At 35.4% G+C, this 12,585-nt stretch overlaps 1 protein-coding gene across 1 annotated transcript; it reads right to left on the bottom strand.

Annotated features, from left to right (window-relative positions):
* Positions 1 to 410: 410 nt before the first annotated feature.
* On the bottom strand, positions 411 to 12,284 carry LOC134573561 (probable G-protein coupled receptor 34). The gene is made up of 2 exons (XM_063433342.1): positions 12,037 to 12,284; positions 411 to 2,027 (listed from the first exon to the last, which is right to left on the bottom strand). The coding sequence occupies exon 2, from the start codon at positions 2,018 to 2,020 to the stop codon at positions 959 to 961; it is 1,062 nt and encodes a 353-aa protein (XP_063289412.1). The 5' UTR covers positions 2,021 to 2,027; positions 12,037 to 12,284; the 3' UTR covers positions 411 to 958.
* Positions 12,285 to 12,585: the final 301 nt, after the last annotated feature.

Raw genomic sequence — 12,585 nt, 5'->3', positions numbered from 1 at the left:
GTATCTGTAGAGTGTGTTTAACTGAACACAATGGAAAATATAATAATCATAAACATCTGGATTGTACGGTTAACCATGAAAGCCTTAGTCAATTGCCAAAGGAGCAAATCAGATCAAATCCAATCCTAGAGGCCATATGCTGACAAGTGATCAGATTTGTATTTTAAAATAATACAGTATTCATTAAAGCTGTTTTCTATGGTTTCTTGAACCTCTTAGCAAATTTAGCACTTACGTGCTAATAAGGCTTTTCTACAGTTATTTCCCTGGAAACTAAGAACATTATATAAACATTATATACATATTAATTATTATTTTATTTTATTTTATGTTTGCATCCTAAGAGCCACTACCAAATCATTTTAAAGGCTGTTACTATTCATAACACTTTTTTTCTTAGTACACTAACATTTATATGGTTTTAAGTACTGACTATTCTTGTCAAAGTACCCATGGGGCACATATATAAATTTGCTGAGAATCACTTTTCAGATCAGCTTCTCATGTTAATATATCATTAGGGTAGCAAACTACCATTCTATTTGGCATGTTTTGATATAACACAAAAACTTGTAAAAGTCTAGAACTTGTAAAGTCATCTGTGGCAAATGTTGGGTAACTCCTAGACTAGGATTTTGTTTCCTGAGAAACAGGAACTTTGCATTTATACCACTAGCCAGTAGACTGTACTTTGTCTGACCTATACACTTGACATGAAAATCTTGTAAGCGATATTATAGATTCGCAACACTATGCTCCACAGGGCAGGGTTATGGCATTATAAGCAATTTTCCCCTGTTGGTTAATGCAATTGATTATAGAGCACAGACGTCACAATACAAGCATCTGCATTTTTGGCATTTCTGCTTCTACGATAACGCTGAGCCACAGTTAAGTTTTTAGTCACAGTAATTCAGCCACCTTAAATTTCAGATGTTTAAAGGTCGGATTCAATAAATCAGTCATCTTGAGTTTCGGGCCTTGAAGGGAGTGGAAGGTTAAATGAATTGGAATGGTTTTGTTCATGATTGTTTGCAATGAGCTTGAGCTTCCAGTGCAAGGTGCAATTAACTGCTTTTCTAAAGCTGTCGGACAAGAAGAAATAAATCACCGGGTCCAGGCAACTGTTGAAGGTGGACAAGCAGAGCACTATCTCATTGGTGATATGAAGAGTCTGTTTCCAGGACAAACTGGAGATGACTTCTATCTGGGCTAGGACGTAAGGTACACGTACAATGTGATAAGGAACAAAACACACTATGAAGATAATGAGGACAACAAAAGATTTGTTAATTGCCCTGTTGCTATTTCTTTTTGTTTGCGGTTGAGATTTTCCCATTGAGGCCTGGCGGAGTTTGGCAGATATTTTTCCGTAGAAATAAACAAAAAGCAAGAGAAGAATGAAGAACACAATAACTGCAGTAATGTTGATTACAGCTCCAACGTATCCCTTTTTCGTGAAGTGAAAGCACTTCTGATTGCAAGGTTCACTTCCTTTCTGTTCAACGAGGAATGGGATGATGAAGACCACATTGATTAACCAGACAATTTGGGTCGCTCGAGTGCTCCACGAAACACTATGAATTTTGAACTGTTGCAAAGGCTTAATTATTTTAAGGTAGCGATCCAGGCTAATAAGACTTAAGAACATGATGCTAGCGTACATGTTCAAGTAAAAAAACGCACCTACGATTTTGCAGAGAATTAGAGGACCATCATTGTTTTGGTAAGCCACTCGGAATGGTAAGCACAGTGACAGTAGGAGGTCAGCAACTGCCAGGTTCCTCATGTATATAATCATAGAAGTGCATTTTTGACAATTTGCCCAAAACACGAAGAGGGCTAATGTGTTGCTTAGCAAACTGATGCCACATACAATAGAGTACATAACTGGAAGCATCGCAGAAAGGACCCCATCATGGATATGACAGTCATTTGCAGGAGGTGCCGTGGATACATTGGGTTTCAATGTCAATGGATCCATGGTCATTAAAGATGGCAAAATTGTGAGAGAGTCCATTATCTCGCTGTTGGAAAAAAAAAAGTAAGAAATCTTTGTTAGTTATGCCCCACTGTATGTACTTAAAGCAACATTAATAAAAGTTATATTTTAATTGTCCCCAGTAAATAGTGTGACATTATAGAGATACTCTGTTCAGAATATCCAACATCTTTAAAAAGACAATTGCAATAATACATTTGCATTGAAAAATCTGCCACTAAGGTAAGTTTTGAGGGTTTAGGGTTGGGTAGGTTTTTATTGTTAGGGGGTTTAGGATAGTATTATTGGGAGTTAGGGTTATATAGCTATGTCAAAGGGTGTTTAGGATCATGACGTTTTGGACCCGAAATCCACTTAATCTTAAACCCCCATCCTTAAACCCTACGCAACACTAAGACCACCTAAACATGCATGCTCTTTTTATTATGTTCCAAAGATGCAGATAGGAGCCAAATTCAATCCGAGTGGGCACCAGGTGCACTGGAACAGGACCATACTCCTACAACGATAAGGCAACAAAAAAAATCTCCAGGTACTCGGGGTGTTCCAGCCGCAGGCAGATTTAATGGTACAAAAAAAAAACAGCAAAGTTTTGACCTGCCAAGAGCTTGAGCTTGACAAAGACCTCTTGGCAGGTCGAAACGTAGCTGTACTTTTTTGTACCATTAAATCTGTCTGCGGCTTGAAAACCCTGAGTGCCTGGAGATTTTCTTTTTGTTGCTCTTTTTATTGTGTCTTCTATATTTTTATATATTTTTTGCTAATTTATTGATGCTCTATTCGCGAGAACACAGTTTTATTCTAATATTATCATATTGAACAGCAAATCTACCATATTAAGAATGTAAAGCAAATAGCCTTCTGCAAAAAAACTAAACAAAAACAAAAAACAGCAGCACTATTTTTTTTATTAAAGATTAAATCATTGGATAAATTCTTGAATGACATTTTGGATTAATATAGAACAAACAGAAACCTAATAGGCGTAATACATCATTGATCTGACCTTGAAGGCGACAGTATTTGATAGAAATATGTAGATACATCCACTCCCAATAAGAATCTAACAATGTACAGTGTTTTGGGCAAATTGATGAATACTGATTTCCTCAAACGTCAGCTACCTGAATCGAGACAAGGTAACCATGAGAAACACAAAGATTAAATACACAGTGTTAGATTATGCAAGAATCTTGTGAACAGATTAAATAAATTGGGTAAACACAAAATATCTCTCTCGCTATTGTAATAGGTTAGGTGGGGGGGGGGAAATAGCAAAAATTTGGAACTTCGTTTTACTTTACTTTTTATTATGAGAACTGGCATTTTATGTTTTATAATGTGAACTGGCATAGAAAAAAAACAATGTAGCAGGAATATTTACTTGAATTAATCTAAATAATTGATCATGCAATTTTCTCTGCTTTCTTTTAAACCATGTTGCATATTCATAGGTATAATGCATATACATGTGTGTGTATAATTCAGAATAAATAAATATAAATATATATATATATATATATATATATATATATATATATATATATATATATATATATAAATAACCTTAATTGTCCACAGTGGAAAATCAGTTTTTTTCCCATCATTGATCATTTAAAAATCAATACACCCAAAAAAATCTCATGGCAGCAAATTAAATAAAAAGAGCCCAAATGCAGGCAGCAATAAATAAATAAATGTTAAAATGACGACAAATCTGGCATATTTTGAGTATGAGTATGAATATATCTCTCAGTAGTGTTGTTGTGGTTGGGAAGACCACTGTGACTTTACAGTCAATTATTACTTTTCTTGTGCACCTAGAATCAGGTTTTTAGGATAACAGAACCTGCTTCAATAAAATCGTATGTATGTCCAGAATTCGAAAATAGTAGAGCAGCATTATGCCTTGCTAGTGCCGTAATGCAAGAAAATTACTAAACCAATAAAATAACGTCTTTTTGGCCAGGTCATTTGGTTTTATGTTTATATTGTTCTAGTAATTAAATCAAGTTTTACTTATACACTAACGTAAAAAACAAACAAATATAAAATGTTTGTATTGTTTGGTGTTGATGTTTTTTCCCTTTATTCTGTGCTTTTATTCTTCACTGTCCTCCTCTGCATCTTCCTTCTGGCTAAAGTGATAAAGAATGAGGACTGAAATATATTGCATCGTACTTATGGCGATAGCTTTAGCTTCTGGCTTTGATGTTGGTGATGACCAATTTTGTCATTGTACAGCACTATTAATGATCATAATAATAAGCCTTCATTTTTGGAGTTTATCTTCTATATAGATTCTTGTGTTTATTTGTATGTTTTCTTTTAGATTGTATAAAGCAATAATATGACTCTAAAATGGACATATCTGGGAGTCTACTCCTCCACACAAGCCTTTTTCAGCTCATTAAAAGTCTGAATTACAGGCCAAAATATAATCGACAAGCTACATTGTTGCTGTTTAGGACTCCTCGGTTTCGGGACCATGTGATGCTGACTAATACAATGGAACTTGTGGCTGCTAAGACTAAACAAAGTCACTTACGCGTCTCCCTTAATACTGAATCTACTTTGAGTTGGAGATTGTTGCAAGTCAGTTGTCAAATCATATCACAATACACTAATTATTGAATTAATTTCAGGCTGGCCTTTTCCTATTTGTAATATATAAAAAAATGTATTATCAAACTTTCTAATACGATAAAAACTCAGGACTCTGCAAAGAAAAGTCGCCACAAGTAAACTGGTATAAAATTCTATTGTGATAAATTTCGATAAAAAATATTTTAAGGACTGTTATGTTATCTACTGCAATTTGACAGTTTATTATCTATACTATAACTGCATTGACTCTATTAATATTTTACAGAAGATCAAAGACAATTACAAAATGATAATGTTATTTTTCAAAGCAACAATTTATTTAGATCCATGTTATCTCCTGTCCCTCCACTTCAGAATCTTAATCTATTTTGTCACTTGTCAAGATATCTTTGGGCCCCATGCAGAGCCACTGTCTCCCCTCTAGTTCAACTTCGATATCAGGCTGTGCTGTGCTTAGTAAAAATATAATAGTCTACCCACGAAGGGGTGGTGTCTACAGGAATATAAGCACATTTGCTCTAATTGTGGATATAGTTGGGTTGATGTTAGCTAAATGCCACGTTCCCATCCATTGATATGAAATTTATAGGACCATCACCCGTTCAATGTTTTAAAGTGGTGATGGTGACTGGAGTCTGTATGTGCAGCATGTCGCTTTGAAAGCTACACATACAGAGTCGAATCCCTTTTCTGCCGCAGGTGTAATGCAACTTTTGGAAGAGTCATTGGGGCATCATTAGTCAGTCCGGAGTTCTGGGTGGTTAATGCTAATTTTGTGCATATTAAACATCTCATGTCAACAAGCACATCATGCTGGTGACAGGCATGCAATGACGTCAGTCCTCCATGCCACCCATGTCCTCCCCTCCACCCATGTCCTTCCATTAGATCCCTCAATCCTCCAGTGAGTGGGAGTGAGATCAGTGGAAGAGTATCAGTTAAGGGGAAGAACTTGACCTTGATCCAGTAATGGAGGTAAGTTTTAGATTTAATTTTGATTTGTTTTTTTAAGTTTTCTTTTGTGGGGAACCAGGAAAAGAAGGGTAACTTTGTTAAATTACTGTGTTTTAATAAATTATTGTGTTTTGGTTGGAGTAGTCCTCAGAAATACAAGTTCAAACTGGGATCTGCAGTGGCCTTGCAGAATTGGTGAGTATCTGAGCAAATGTCTAAACTGCCCTTTGGGTACAGATATCCTATGTCTATCTATAAGAGATGTGCATGGCTGACAAAATTGTTTTGGTTCATTCCGTTTCAATTTGTTAATTTTCCAATTTTGGTTCGTTCGAAATTCAGAAGATTCAGAAACAAAATTGGGACGCCATTATTTATTTATTTTTTATTTATTTATAAAAATATTTTACCAGGAAGGATACATTGAGATTTCTCTCGTTTTCAAGTATGTCCTGAAAAACTATTCTAAAGAATACTAAATTGGGGAGCTTTTAAGCGGATATCTTCCTAATATAGTATCCTTAAAAGTAGTAATCTCATACAAGGATGCTAAATTACAGAGCTATCTACTAAACAGCTTTCCCCCCCTAATTTTGACCTTTTAGCAGTTTAGTAAATAGCTTCCGAATTTGGCATTCTTGTGTGGGATTGCCATAATTAATTGTATCTAATTCGGGACTTATCTCCTAAGCAGCTGAGAGAGGAAATTTAAGGAAATTACTTTTTCTTAATTTTGCCCCTTTCAGCTCTTTAGTACATAGCCAAAAGATTGTCTACAACCTACATAAAATATTTTAGCAATGATTCCTGCATCTTGCTTTTCCTTTGGGACAGTATATAATCTCACACTGGTGTAAAAATATTTTCACAATATGAAATTAGATGGGACAAATGCACTGATTTATGTCCAGTTATGGGAAAATGCTCTCTCCAAAAACCAGTTGCAACAGCTGCAGAGTTTACAAGTCTGTGAGAAGTCATTCATCAAATGGAGTTTGTTTTACTGTGTTACTAGCCAGAAGTTAGCAAATATCACACACAGATTGTTTCAGCTCTGTGCAGACACCAATTTAAACTATTCTAACTTCTGAAGCACCAAAAAAACTTGATGATTAAACTTGTGCAATTTGTCTAAAATAGTTTAATTTTTTGGGGATGAAAGTGATACACCATGTGTTGACATCCTGAGCAGCAATATGTAGAACATCTGGGTTGATGCTGTACTTGAATATGCTTCCTGTCAGTGAAAGGTTATCACGAAGAATGAATGCTTTCACAAATACAGATTTAATTGGACTATTGGATTTTGTTTGCCAAGTGCTAACAGTCACAGACATCCAAACAGAATGTACAGTACAAATGCTGAGCAAGACATATAATCTATGAATTGTGCCAAGAGAATTCAAAGCAAACGTAAAAAACTAATTTGCTTGCTACTATGCCTACAAATGTATTTTCACATCACACTTCTAATGTAAATCACACACCAACAGTATAAGATATACTTATAACGTAATGCACGCACCTACAGCTTAATATATACTGTACATATACAATATGCTATATTGGTGAATCTCAGGACTTCTTGCAGCCACTAGACACAGGACGACTACACAACAGTACACTGTCTTAAGACCCATTTCCCAAATTCCCTGGCCACATACAGAATTATTAAAGGGACACTCCAAATACATGGACAATTAACATTAAAGATAACTGTGACAATTAACATTAAAGATAACTGTGACCCTTACCTCAAATGCATGCTGTAATATGTCGTGATTTTATTTTTTTAATTCTGTAAAAAATCCTACAAATGTTAGCACCCAACTTTTCAAACTATTCAAATTCTTACTATGCATGCCTAGATGCTACTTTCCATAGTGTGACATCATGATATCACATCATGAATGCTCTGAGGGTCTGATCTTATCCATTTTATATATTATATAATTATTTTTTTTTAAATTGACTTAATGTTTCATATAGGGAGTGGAATCTTTGGTAATGGGTGGAGTTTAAGCAAGGTTTTGCTTCAGTCGCCATGGTAATTTACCCACAATTTATCAGCATAGAAAGGCAAACTGAGAACATCATGGACAGAGGAGAACAAAATAGAAAATAATCATATATAGCCAAATTAAAACTTGTCGCAATGGGGCAGGGAATATAACCAATAAAATACAAAGGTCATAAGGAAGAAAAAATGAAATGAAATAAAAAAAACAATTAAACCCATCACACCCAGGTAAATAGAGTTAATAACCTCTCTGGTTAACAGGAGATGGTTTTTGTTTAATTCTTTTTGTTTTGAGAACATGAACATTAGTGAGCGGAAGAAGGAAGCTAAATCAGCTTGATAGAGATATTATCTCATTTCTATATAACAGAATACCACAGACGTTAAGAGATAATTAAATTTTGGACCAATGTATATAACCAGATAGATGAGCACAAAGTGAGACGGTTTTCTGTTTTCATTGAGAGACAAAATTATCTCGTAAGATGAATTGTATTACTACTTGACCTTGCTGTTTCTATGGGTTGCAGGTTTGAGGTCAAAAGTTATCTATATAATCAATATTAAAAAAGAAAAAAACAACAGACAATAACAAACCAAAAAAATATTAAGTGCTTCTAAAGATATACATCACATAGAAGGCAAAAGTAACTCAAAACATGGATCCCAACCACCTCGTGTATAATAAAAAGAAATAAATCACAGTTGTACTTTTTCTTTAATGGGACATTCTGGTCACCATAACAACTTAACTGGAATGAAGCTGTTATAGTGCGAGAAGGTTCCCTGTCCTCGGGGGATCCCGATTGAGCTGTCCATCTCCTTCATTCTGCAGTCTGAGGCTTGACAGTCAGTGTGACAGACACTAGAGGAATTTTAACCCGGAATGTAAACATTTCACCTTGGTTTTCAGTTGCAGGTTTAATATGTAACGGCATGGCACCCAGTTCAGTTCATTGAGATGAAATGGTCTGGGTGCCTATAGTGTCACTTTAACTGACAACAGAAGAGCAAAAATTCGATGTATTAAATCCTAAAATATATTACTCCTATCTGAACTGTGTTGAACTGTATTATAACTTATCTTGGCTCACTTAGCCTTTTGATGTCTTATTTTTATATAGAATGATTTATAAAGATATTGTTTTTTACTTTATTTGGTGTGCAGTTCTGCATTAGTGCAATTGCACTTCAATTAATGTTTATTGGTTCTTTTGTACATAGGAAGAAAGGTGTGCCTCCTTACTGACTAATGCTAATTCAATTGAAGTATAACACAATCACATATAAACATGGACGCACGGGGCCGGGTGACGAGATCCACCATGTTTTCTGGGACACATATCACATATACATATTGATGGGCAGCACATGAAAAGGGGTGCCCTGTATTATGTAGAATTCAGAAGAAGGTGTATAAGATTAAGCAATTAGGCAATGCAGAATCCTGCAGAATATGCAGGGCAATCCTTTTCATGCGTTTTCATAAATATGACAAAATTATACGTGTCCATGTAAACATGGTGGATCTGGTAACCTCGTCTAAGGGCACTTTGCCCCAGTCTTTGGGTCATTGGGAAGACTACCTGCACCGTATTGTAGTGACTATGGGGCGAGAAGGCGAATGCCGTTGTCCCTCAGGGACAAAATAGTTTGACAAAAAAAAAAAAGCAAAAGAAAACAACAGAGAAATCTGTGACACCCTCTCAGTTGGGAAAGTCATATGTGCTAGTTTCACATTCCCTAGCTATCGATGCATTCAAAATATTTCTGTGGCTAAGTGGGATTTGGCTTTGCTGAATTGCTGTTAACACTTTCAGCCAGGATGAATCGACACAGGCTCTTGGGAGAACCAATGTTCTAAGAACAAATAAATTACATAAAAAAAGAGTCAACTGGCAACTTAACATAATTACATAGTTACATAGCTGAAAAGAGACTTGTGTCCATCAAGCTCAGCCTTCCTCACATATGTTTTTGCTGTTGATCCAAAAGAAGGCAAAAAAACACAGTCTGAAGCGCTTCCAATTTTGCAACAAACTAGGAAAAAATTCCGTCTTGACCCCAAAACAGCAGTCAGATGTCTTCTTGGATCAAGCAGCTATTAACCCATTAATTAGAAATTATATCCCTGTATGTTATGTTTTTGCAAGTATTTATCAAATTGCAGTTAAAACATCTGTATGGACTCTGATAAAACCACCTCTTCAGGCAGAGAATTCCATATACTTATTGCTCTTACTGTAAAAAAAAACAACTTTTCTTTGCCTTAGATGAAATCTCCTTTCTTCCAGCCTAAATGTGTGACCTTGTGTCCCATGTATAGCCTTGTTTATGAATAGATTATCAGATAATGGTTTATACTGGCCCCGAATATATTTGTATAATATTATCATATCCCCTCTGAGGCGCTGTGTTTCCAAACTAGAGAGATTTTAATTAACAATTAAAAAAGAAAATCCAGAAGGAAAATAAACAAGCTACAACATTCTGTGCAATGTAATAATAAGTCAGTTTTCAAGGCTCTGACTGCCCCACTCCCCTACACACGTACACAAAAACACACACAAACACACGCCTGTAACCTGGAAGTGACTGAGATATTTCAGTCAGTCCTGAGTCTTCATCCCATAGTTTTTTGAGTGTGAATTACTAATCATCCCCTATGTGTGACATCACACACACAAGCATTCACTAATTCCCCATAGAAATAAAAAAGGGACCATTTCCACATGTGAAATACATCTGTGACTGGCTTTGCATTCATTTGCTAATAATGTGTGAAAACCACCCATGCAAGTGAATTGAACCTGCCAGACTGTCATTTGTAGAAAGTCAATGGGATCCCAATTGTGTCTGACCAACCCCCCCAGCAATAAAATTGGAAAGCTGTGCTCTCTACTATCTGAGCTCTCCTTGGAGAGAGTGAGAGGCCAGAGCATGGGATCATAGGACAGATTTTTATATTTTAAAAACATTATTTGCCTGGCGTTTCACTATTTAATATGTTGGCCAAAAATGCATTGTTCTGCAGTCATTATTTACAATTTACTTATAATATATTCTTTTTACATATACATTGTAACCATTTAATAACTGCCAATAGCATAGTTATAAAGGATGTAGTTCAACATCAAATTAAGTGCCATAACTAGATACCCAATCCTACACCAGAAACTATTACATCCAGTGGGCAATCCCCTGTAAGATCCAATATGATTATTATTATTATTATTATTATTATTATTATTATCCGTTAATCATCCTGCTATTTAAGCTGTGATAAGATTCTAAACGAAGAGTGAAAAGGGTACTTAGAATAAGTTCTTAGTAAAACGCCTCTGGTTATCCGTGCTGGACTTATGATTGATTGGGCAAAAGTCATACTTGATTTGATAAAGGAAAGTATCACACTATTAGGTCTAACAGCCAGTCCAGACAGGGCTTCCATGGGCCAAATATGGATAGTTAAGAATAATACCGTGAATTTTGATGTGCAAATATACATATACCTCTTCATATATGTATAACATGTATACAAGGACAGGGGCATATGTTCATAACCTAAAAACTTGTATACACGATTTACACAATTTTAATAACTAGCAAATAATAGCAAATAATATAATTATTACTATAGTTGGGTCATTATTCCCTTTATTCTGTAGCATTTTTTTATTGTCTGATAAACAGGGATCAACAAAGATAGTTTTTTCCATTACAAAAGGTTTATACACGTTAACATGCTCAGAAAACAACAAAAATAGGATTCTATGACTTTCTTAACCACATTACTGGGAAGAGAAGGGGTTAATAATTCAGAAGCTTGTGACTCTTTTTGTCCCAGAAAACCACCTTGGCTTAATCCTCCTCAGCATGTCACATTTATGTATTATAAACAGTATTAAAATTATAATTATTGCTGTTACTAGTCCATGGAACACAGACATACTGAACTTTACAGAGATGTTTCCTAGAAATCCTACATTTACACAAAACCAATAATGATTAAGAATGAAAAGAATAATGAAATTGTGAACATTTTTTGGTCTTGTTCACTGTAATTTAATTAATGTAGTTGAACATAGAATTTCAGTCTTAACCCCTGTTTAGAAAGCATTCCCTATTAAAATGAGATTTGATTAATAACACCAGGATTATATCAAAGAAGAAAAATACAGAGCTTTTGAAATTGACATTTAAATTTCAAATGTCCCATGTATGTCATCAATCCACACACCAGTCACTGTAATAGTGAAACTGCTTACATTATAGAACTGAATTACTAATATTGAAAATTCTAGATTTAGTTTCAGATGTGAAAATGTCACTTTAGCACATTGATCTTAGAAATTTAACAGAGAGTATTTACAAATACAGGCATAAAACATTGCTCAGGAAGGCTATATACTCAGATTTACGTTTTAAGAAACGTTAAAAGTCAGACACTCACCTCTAAACCTCATCCCACTTGTATAGTAGTGATAGCTGTTAGGTTCTGCTAGAAATGACAAAAGACTGTGATAAACTGGAATCTCCATACATCACCTGCTGTCCTCCATCTAGTGACGTTAAGTTTGTTGTCTGCGGAGTTTTAGGGCTGTGTGGGAGTGACTTAAACTTCTTTATTCTGCTGAGCAATTTGGACACCCACAGAGTGCCTTTAGTAACCGCAGACCGCCTATTACAGTAAAAGAGCCACAATGGAAGCCTGCAGATGTTAGTGAACTACTGATCCAAAGATGTCTGGATGCCTGAGCATCATGGGAGTGTACTTAATCTCAAACCTCCAACAGTGCCCAGATTTGCCATCTCTGAAACCTGTGATGCCACTCTTGTTATGGTCTGCCTGAAAGAAATCTGATATAGATTGCAACATTGTGTGTAGCAATCCATTTTACAGATCTGGTGTGAAAGTTTATTGCTTGTTTACAAGTTCTCAGTGATTAGATCCTATAGCACACCACACTTGTCACTCAGAGACCCCAGGCTATCTTATTTT

This window comes from Pelobates fuscus, chromosome 9, assembly GCF_036172605.1.
Source record: "Pelobates fuscus isolate aPelFus1 chromosome 9, aPelFus1.pri, whole genome shotgun sequence".
NCBI classification, from domain to species: Eukaryota; Metazoa; Chordata; class Amphibia; order Anura; family Pelobatidae; genus Pelobates; species Pelobates fuscus.
This window is presented reverse-complemented; position numbering and strand designations above follow the sequence as displayed.